Source organism: Orycteropus afer, unplaced genomic scaffold (genome assembly GCF_000298275.1).
Source record: "Orycteropus afer afer isolate SDZICR_OR568_19922 unplaced genomic scaffold, OryAfe1.0 scaffold00174, whole genome shotgun sequence".
NCBI lineage: Eukaryota > Metazoa > Chordata > Mammalia > Tubulidentata > Orycteropodidae > Orycteropus > Orycteropus afer.
In genome coordinates, this window is record NW_006921761.1 from 3,626,758 (window position 1) to 3,635,375 (window position 8,618).

An 8,618-nucleotide genomic window follows, 5' to 3' on the forward strand; every position below is an offset into this window, starting at 1 on the left:
AGGCATCCCATGGCTTGCCCAAAGACCGTTGCTTTCCCAACTCCGACAGCACGCATACTCCACCACGCTGTAGACCGCGCCTGGCCTGGCCTAGTGGGTGGTTCAGATTGTAGGTATTTAATGAAAATTCTTGTTAAAATATTATCGAAAAGAAACTTGATGTCGCTGTGAGAGGTCTCCGGGTTCCTTTGTTCCTGTCACTTGTCCACGTCTTTTCTGGGCTCCGGCCAGTCTTCCCAGAGACCCTCTTCGTAGGAATTCCATCCTCCTGATCCACCAAGATTCAGAGCAGACCACATCTCCTCAGCCAGGTGCTCAAGAAGGCAGGCTTCTGAGATAGAGCAAGTGGACCTCATGGTTTTCCTGCCCCCCCCCACCACAGCAGGAGTCCTGGAGGGCAAGGCTGTACTCCTCAGCCTTGGGGCATGCATGTGGCCCACGGGAGGGAGGTAGACCAGCGAGCCTCTGTTCTGCGGTCCAGCCAGTTCCCATTGGTGCCGTCCCCCCGGCTCCTCCCTCAGTCCCACCTCCTTCCTGGGGCCCTGCCTGCTGCCCTGGACACAGTACACACAGCCCAGACTTTGGCTCAAAGGGACTCAAAAGAACTGCCTGGGTTGTCAGGGCGATGGCCAGCACCTTCATACCAGGGCTCAGCCCTCAAGACCCTCATTACATCCTGGGGTAAGAGTCTACGCAGAGCACTGTCCTGCTTGTTTTGGGGAATAAGGAAGGGTACAGGGATATGGGAAGGTGCTTTGGTGGCATAGTGGGTAAGGCATTTGGCTGCTAACCAGAAGGTTGTTGGTTCAAATCCACCAGCTGCTCCATGGGAGGAGGAAGCCTTGGAAACCCAATGGGGCTCACCATGAGTCAGAGTCAACTTAGTAGCAGTGGGTTTGGTTTGGTTTATATGGACATAGGAGTCATGCTGCCTAAATCTTGGGGAGCAAGTAGACATACTGATCTGGGAGGGCCAGAGCTGGGCCATGTATGGCAGTGGGTGAAAAAGTGGTAGCCAGCTGACAAGATTTCTGTTGTCTTTTCCATGAGGACAGGACAACAGAGAGAGGACGGAAGGTCAGGCACACAACCTGCACCTGCCCCAAATACACACACATCTGAGTCGGGGGCGGAGCAGGGACTGGTGATCCCTGCTCTGTCTCTGGGGCAGATGGGAGAGGGGCTCGGAGGGGAGCAGGCGCGCACTGTGCTCCAGGTGCGCTGGACGCTGCCCGCCGCTTCGCTTCAGCGTGGCCCAGACCTACGGGCAGGTGACTGGGCAGCTCCTTCGAGGCCCCCCGGCCTAGCCTGGCCCCCTGCCCACCGCACCCTTCTGCCTCCCATTCGGCCTCCGAGATCTCCTGATGCTCCCGGGGGAAGCCTCGCTCCCAGGTGAGGCCACGGCAGGCTCAGCGCCCGCATGATCCCTGGCTACACAGGTGGGACACAGGCACGGGCGGGGCCCCATCCCAGAACAAGTGTCCCCGGAACTAGCACGAATCTTCCAACGCCCCGCCTGCCCAGGTTTTGTTCCTCGGACACAGTTCACCTTTGCCAAGAGCTGCAGCCGGGTCTGGGCCGAGGCTCTGAGTGACTTTCCTCGGTGGCACGGGGGGCGAGACAGTCAGGAACTGCCAGAAGGGGTGGAGGGAGAGAAAGACACGGAGAGAGACCAAGAGCCAGACCTAGAGCCACAGAGGGAGCTGGAGCCGGAGGCAGAACAAGTGGGGCTCTGGCGGGGGGCGGCCACGAGGAGTGCAGCTGAGTGTGGTGTGCCCTGCACCTCCCTGGGAGTCTGGCCGACGTGCACCCGTTGAGTGCAGCGTGCGGTCTTCACCGCCAGCCACGCTAAGGTCAGGGGAGGCCGTGAGTGTAGCTGTGAGTGCGGCCGTGCTCTTCCTGTCCCCGGCGCCTGTGTCTGATGGCCGTATTTCCCCTCTTGTCACTTTCCCTCCCAGGCTTCTCCCTATTCTATGGATGCCAGGGACCCCCAGAAGTTCTTCATGTCCGGTGAGAGGAAGTGGGGAAAGACCAGAGGGCGGAGGAAGCCCGCCAGGCGTCCTGACTCGGCGCCTCCGTCCCCCAGGCTTCACCGGCCACGTGCCCCGGGCCCCCCTCCTCTTTGGCTCCAGCTTCCCTGTACTCACCAACCAGGCACTGGAGGCGTTTGCACAGATGCCCTCAAGGGGCAGAGGTCAGAAGGATCCCAAACATGTGACTCTACTTCCCAGGACCTACCCTCAGAACCTATGCCTTCTACCTCACTACGGAGGGTATGTGCCAGGTGAGGACAGCCCCAGGAGGTAGCTTTGGGGACTGGATGTCTGTGGATAGGTAGTGGGGGGGGGTGGTCTGGGATAGAAAAGGTGGGGGTTTATCCTGATGCAGAAGAGGAAACGGGTGGCTTGCGGTGTGTGTGTGGGTGGGGAGTGGTGGATTCTGGAGTAAAGTGGGCAGGGTCTGGGCTTTCCCAGGCCACTGGCTGTCCACTACCAAGTGTCCTGGCCACACAGGGTACAAGTTCCAGTTTGGCCACACATACGGGCATCTGACCCACGATGCACTGGGCCTCAGCACCCTCCAGAAGCAAGTCCTGGCATAGGTCCCTGGACTCCCGGTTCTCCCTGTCCTGTGTCTCCTATCCCAGCCGTCCCTTTCTGACGAGAGGTAGGGGCATAAAGGGACACCACGTTGGAGGCTGAGCACCTTTTTAATTAACAGATGTAATAAATAAATAAATAGATACACAAACAGAGGCCTGGGCTCCTCCCCCCTCTGACAACCAGGGCGTGGCCTCAGCCTATTTACAGCTGGGGGGCTGAAGGAGCTGGCCCCAATACTGTTATCATTCTCATCACCGCTGGGACTAGGAACTCTGCAAATGGGCCTTCTGGGCCACCACCCTCCACGGGGCCTGGTCTGCGCCCATGGAGTCCTGGCAGCCCACACTTGCTCCTTTCCTCCCTTCCTGGGGAGAGGTATGGACAAGGTGACTGGGACAGTCAGGAGTAATGAACACTGAACTCGGGGAGCAGGTGCCAGCCCAGGGCTGTGTGGCCCCTTGCTCTTCGTCCTCTCTCTGCAGCCGAGCCAGACAGGCTTGGGAGGGGCTCTCAGGCTTGGAGTTGGGGTGGGAGGGTCCCTGAGGCCCCCAGCATGCACAGGCCCTCAGTTCTGGCTGTTCCCAGGGGGTGGGCTTGGAGTTGGGGTCAAGGTCACGCAGGCCAGAGGCACCAGGCCAGTGTCAGGGCCACGGCGGCAGCGTACCCAGTCACCTCCGGCTGGCCCCAGGACACGCAGCACATCTCCCTTGTGGAAGCTCAGCTGTCCAGGGCCAGTGGCCAGGTGATGGCAGAGTGCCTGCACCTCGCTGGGAAAATGACAAACGGACATCAGAGAAGCCTGCTGAGGGCCACGCCCAGCCGCCGGCTGCCCCGTCCCAGGGCTCACCACGGAGGCTGGCAGGGCAGGGCAGGAGACAGTGGCTCCTGCAGGCTCTCCTTGGGCTCTGGCTCCCGGTGGGCACCCACTGTCTGGGCCATCAGCTGGAACACGGACTTGTCCAGGCTCAGCCAGTCTGAGGGCAGCCTAGGAAAGGGCAGCCAGGGCTCTCGCTCCGTCCATGCCCTGGCCTGGCTCAGGCCACCCCGTCCGCTACGCCCTGGGCTAGCTCTCACCTGTTCGTGGGTCGGACCTCACGTGGAGCTTTGCGGGAGCCAAAGAGGTGTCCCCACTTGATGCCCCCGGGTGACGGCTCCGAGGGCCCCTCTTCATTTTCTGCTGGGGGGGCCGTGGGCCCCTCCCTCTCCCGACTGCACCTCAGCTCAGCCATCACAGACTCAGGGGGGCTCCCCATCCAGAAGGGCCAGCCCCTGTCCCGGCCCAGGGCCTCCTCGGGGGCAGGGCAGGCCTCCGCTCCCTCCACGACCCCCTCTCGGGGGGGTGGAGCCTGGGGGGCCCCCCCACCCCCAGCCCCCTTCTTCTTCTCGCTGCTGCTGCTGCCGTTGCCGCCACCACGAGGGAACCGAGACCCTTCCACGGAGCCATCGATGTAGACCTGGGAGCTCTGCATGAGCTGGTACCACCAGCCAGCCTGGCCGCCTCGGGCCCACCTGCCAGGCCCTGTGCCCCCGGCCGCCTCTGCCGCTGCCTCTGCGGCCGCCGCCTCCTCCTCCTCTCTCCCTTCGGGGGCGCCCACGCCCTTTACGCGCTCCCCACGGGCCTCCTGGCCCCGGGCCAGCTGCCAGGTGGAGCGGGCGGACAGCAGCAGGTCCTGCGACCCGCGCAGCAGCGCCTTGTGCAGCCGCTGCCGCCGCCCGCTCTGCCGCAGCCGGTGCTGGAAGAGCGGGTCCAGGCCGAAGGGCAGCAGCGCCAGCGGCTGCAGCAGTAGCAGCAGCTCCTCCCAGAGGCCGGCGCACAGCGTGCGGGCCGCACGCAGGAAGCCCCAGGGCTGGTAGTGGGTCTGGATGACGTCTGGCGAGGAGGAGACAGGGGCTGCTGAGCACAGGCCGGCAGGGCAGGCCCGGCGCGCGACTCTTGCGAAGCGTCCTGGGCGCAGGCCCTGCGCCCTGCGGTACAGCCTGGGCACTCGGCAGCTTAGGAGCCCTGGGCTGTGAATGACTTGTACGGTGCGTCAAGAGCACCGTGTGACGTGCTGCCCTGAGCCCACAGGAGCTGCCTTCCAGATGGCTCGGTGTCCTGTGGACTCTGAGACTAACCAAAGCAGGAGCTGGGCAACATCTGGGTAGAGGCCCATCGCTCTGAGGACAAAGCCTGTGGCCTCCCCTCCCCCCGGCACCCGACAAGAGCTGTCTCTCCCTCTTGGGCCCATCCTAGCTGTGCCCTATGGAGTCGGCAAGCCAGCGCGGGGCTCTGGGTGTTACCTTCATGGTTGTAGAGGTGAGTAAACCAGAACTCCAGGGAGCGGATGCTGTGGGGAGACAGGGAGGGAGAGTGAGTCTCCCGTGGTGCGGTTGTAGCCAGAGGATAAAGTACAGAGGAGACAGATGCAAGGGTCAGACACAGGCAGAGAGAGGAATGAACACCTCCCTTTTGTGGCAAGGATGCTCCCTACGTCATTTCATGCAATGTCATTCTAGAAAGTCAACGGGTATGTGGGTGGGGGAGCTTGTGAATGTGTGAGTCACAGCCCAAGTACTTCTAGGACCGAGCCGTCTGGCCTAAGAAGTCGCGGCAGCTACTCAGGGAGATACGGGGCAGCTCGGGGCCGAAGACGATGAGCTGGACCCACACTCCAGAAAGCACAGGTACGTATCACTTCACAGTCCGTCTGCACAACATCTGACCCTGGTCCCCTAACTTCTTTCAAGGGAAAGCAGCTCTCCTTTCGTTGATTATTTCTCCCTAAGGCACTTGACTGCTAACCAGAACGCTGCCAGTTCAAACCCACCAGCCACTCCTCGGAAGGAAGACGGGGCAATCTACTTCTGTACAGATAGCGCCTTGGAAACCCAGGGAGGGGTCGCTCTGAGTCGGAATTGACTTGACAGCAGTGAGTTTGGTTCTTCAATGGTTTCAAAGACCCCAAACCCAGAGTCCGGCAGCACTGGTCCATGGGTGCACACAGGCAAGTGAGGCTGAGGCCATGGCGCTGGGCCAGGGCGCCCGGCTCCTGCGGTTCAGGCGGCTGGAGGAGCGTGTGGGCGGGCACACTCTGCTCCCCCCAATTCCTGTCCCTCTGCTCCAGCCGCCACCCTGTCAGCCACAGCTGCTGCTACCACCCTCTCAGCTGTGACCATGGCCCGCTCCTCCAACTGCCACCCTCTCAGCCGTGGCCACGGCCCATTCCTCTGGCTGCCACCCTCTCATCCGCTGCCATGGCCCGATCCTCAAGGTGCCACCCTGTCACCTACAGCCGCCGCCAGCGCCTGCTCGTTCCTCTGCCACCAGGAGCTTTAGCAGCAGCATGGCCACAGCAGCCTGGACACTGGCATAGGCTCCCATAAGGGTTTGATATGGTGTTTGCACAACGTCCAAATCCCAGAATGTCCTGGTTCACAGCACGTATCCTGGACATTAACTGACACAGAACTGAACTATGATACCGGTCCGTACGTGGATTACGGTTCGGCAGGGTTTGGAGCAGTGCTGAGCTGAGGGTCAGGGTTCACGATGCCCCAATGAAACTGAGAAATCAGATCCATTTCGGAATGAGCCTGACTGTAGGTTTGTAGAAAGAGCTCTGGTGGTGTAGTGCCTAAGGCAGTTGACTGCTAACCAGAAGGCTGGCAGTTCAAACCCATCAACCACTCTGTAGAAGGAAGACTGGGCAATTTACGTCCATAAAGATTTACCGCCTCAGAAACCCAAAGGGGGTTGCTGTGACTCGGAATTGACTTGATAGCAGTGAGTTTGGGTTTTTTTTGGTGGGTGTGTATAAGCAAAAGCCCGTGTGGGCAATCAGGGCCAGAGGCTGGGGCAGTGGGAAACCAGTGACCTGGTGACAGTGCAGCTAGGTGGGGACGATGTGAGCCTGAGGCCCAGCCACACATCCTGCAGTGCTACCTCGGGTTTGGGAGCTGGTGCCGGGCAGGTGGGGCCCGCTGGTGGCCTGCAGGAGCCCTGCACGTGGGCCCACACACTCACTTGAGCAGGCCAAGGATGAAGGCATTGAAACGCATGGCGTTGCTGGTGAGCTCCGGGAACTGGCTGACTTTGTTGCACAGGCCGTGTAGGACCTTGGTGGACGGGCCTGAGGGCAAGGTAAGGCCGGAGGTCACAGGACCAGTCTCCGGAGCCCTGAACTCCAGCCTGCCCCGTCTTGCCTCCAGCCTTACCTAGCTGTGTGGAGGCCTCGACCACACTCCACGGTGTGTTTTTCCGCTGTCCGATGATGACGTCCAGCACAAAGGCCTTTAGCCCGTCCTCCAGCACTGCCCGGACTGCAGGGCACAGGTACTTCAGAACCAGGTGGCCTACGTTGGGGCTCACAGAACTGTTCCCCAGCTTTGCCTGCAGATGCATAGGGAAGAACAGGCAGGCAGGCAGCTCAGTCTGACCCTGGTCCCTTCTGGCTAGCCCCAGCCCGAAGGGCCCCAGTCAGGGCTCCAGGTGCAAGACAGCAAGGGGGGGGGGCACCGGATAGGTAGGGGTCTGCGGGGCGGGGCTCACTCCCCATTCTCTCACCTACCTTCACTCCAGGATCCCGGCTTGTCCCAAAATGGGCAACAATGAGGTCCACAGCCGTGTTTACAGCTTTCACCAGCCCTGGAACCAGGATGTGATGTGTCAGGTCCCTGAGTTTGTCCACAGCCATTCAGCAGGGGGTGACCCTCAGTGGAGAAGGGCTAGCTTTCACACCTAGTCTCTGTACCTGCATGTAGGTCTCATTGAGACATCAGGCCCTGGTCCTCTGTCTAGTTTTCAAGCCCCTCCTGTCTTCACCTTCTAGCCTGAACCCACCTCAGAGATACCCTTGTCAAGACCTTCAACTTCTTCACTTTCCTGCCCTCTTACTCCAATCGTGGATCAATCCGTGTTGGGCTTCTCCACCGATTGCTGCTGGAGACAGGCCAAGCTCACTCACGCCAGGGCACACAGGGCAGCTCTTTGATTCCTTGTCAGCACCCTGTCCCACGCCCTCAGAGCCTTGCCTAACCCCTACCCTCCCCCTCAAGCCCTTGGTCCCACCCCCCACCCCCGATTTGCTGTACATAATCTCAGCTCCTCCTTCACAGAGACCAATCTCCCGCCCCTGAAACGCATGGACATCACATCCCCTCCTTCCCGAATCCCCTCCTCGTCTCTGGGAGGAGGCGAGTGCTGCGTCCTCCCCGCGGCCTCCCCTTTCCCTGAGCTCTGGCTCCCCCACCTGGCCTCTGCGGGAACTTCTGCCTCCTCACAGCGCCAGCGCCCTCAGTGCCTTTGCTGTCATCCCACTGAGCTTCGTCCTCAGTTCACTGGCTGCTTATTGGCCACGGAGTGGCTCCAGGTCAGCCCTCGTGTTACGTGTTACGAGAGGTTATCGGCACGGGTACCTGAGCCGCGAGGCCCTCTTGCCCCAAGCTCCCTTCCCTTTCGGAGCATGTGGGCACCGACTTGCTGCAGCTCCCTGAGGGGAAGGGACGGAGGCCCACCTCTCCAGCACCCGACAGGTGACCCTTGCTCCTCATACACACTCACAATACCGAGGACAACGACCTCCACCATCCACCTTCCACCTCCCCAGCTGAGCGCCCAACACCCTGTGGGCCACACAGTAGGGCCACAGGTGCACGTCGCAGTGACAGCAGACCCCTGGCCTAAGTCGGGGACGACAGGCACCTTTTTTCTGAAGCAGGTCAATGGAGACGGCCTCTGAGTTGCCATCTGGGGACAGACAAAACTCAGCTGGCGGCTTCTCAGTCAAGGAAAAGGGGTCTTGGAAGTCGGGGCAGGTCAGTGGCAGTGGCTTTACTACTTGACCTGGAAAGGAAAGAAAAATCAACTTCAAGAAACTCTCTCTCAAAGTTCCAGTCAGTCCTGTGCTTCGGCCCCTACCCTAGCCCTCCCCAGCTGTGGCGTGGCCCGCCCTGGCTATGCCTCGTGCCCTGAGGCGCGGCCCCTTCCCCAGCCCTTCCCAGCTGTGGCGTGGTCCGCCCTGGCTATGCCTCGTGCCC

The 8,618-nt window shown here is 61.0% G+C and overlaps 2 protein-coding genes across 2 annotated transcripts in view; one reads left to right on the forward strand and one right to left on the reverse strand.

Moving 5' to 3' along the window:
• Window positions 1-625: 625 nt before the first annotated feature.
• Window positions 626-2,602, forward strand: FAM166B (family with sequence similarity 166 member B). The gene is given in 7 exon segments (XM_007946918.1): window positions 626-681; window positions 1,217-1,293; window positions 1,296-1,439; window positions 1,525-1,724; window positions 1,959-2,010; window positions 2,087-2,284; window positions 2,514-2,602. Coding segments are annotated over 7 exon segments (816 nt in total).
• Window positions 2,603-3,168: 566 nt separating this feature from the next.
• The window catches only part of RUSC2 (RUN and SH3 domain containing 2), a 24,337-nt gene continuing 18,887 nt past the window's right edge, over window positions 3,169-8,618 (reverse strand). Inside the window, exons 4-11 of the mRNA XM_007946919.2 lie at window positions 8,284-8,424; window positions 7,151-7,227; window positions 6,798-6,972; window positions 6,607-6,712; window positions 4,884-4,930; window positions 3,678-4,473; window positions 3,451-3,588; window positions 3,169-3,370 (exon numbers count right to left, since the gene is read on the reverse strand). Of these exons, the coding sequence (XP_007945110.1) occupies window positions 3,169-3,370; window positions 3,451-3,588; window positions 3,678-4,473; window positions 4,884-4,930; window positions 6,607-6,712; window positions 6,798-6,972; window positions 7,151-7,227; window positions 8,284-8,424 (1,682 nt within the window). The remainder of the gene's footprint in view (window positions 3,371-3,450; window positions 3,589-3,677; window positions 4,474-4,883; window positions 4,931-6,606; window positions 6,713-6,797; window positions 6,973-7,150; window positions 7,228-8,283; window positions 8,425-8,618) is intronic.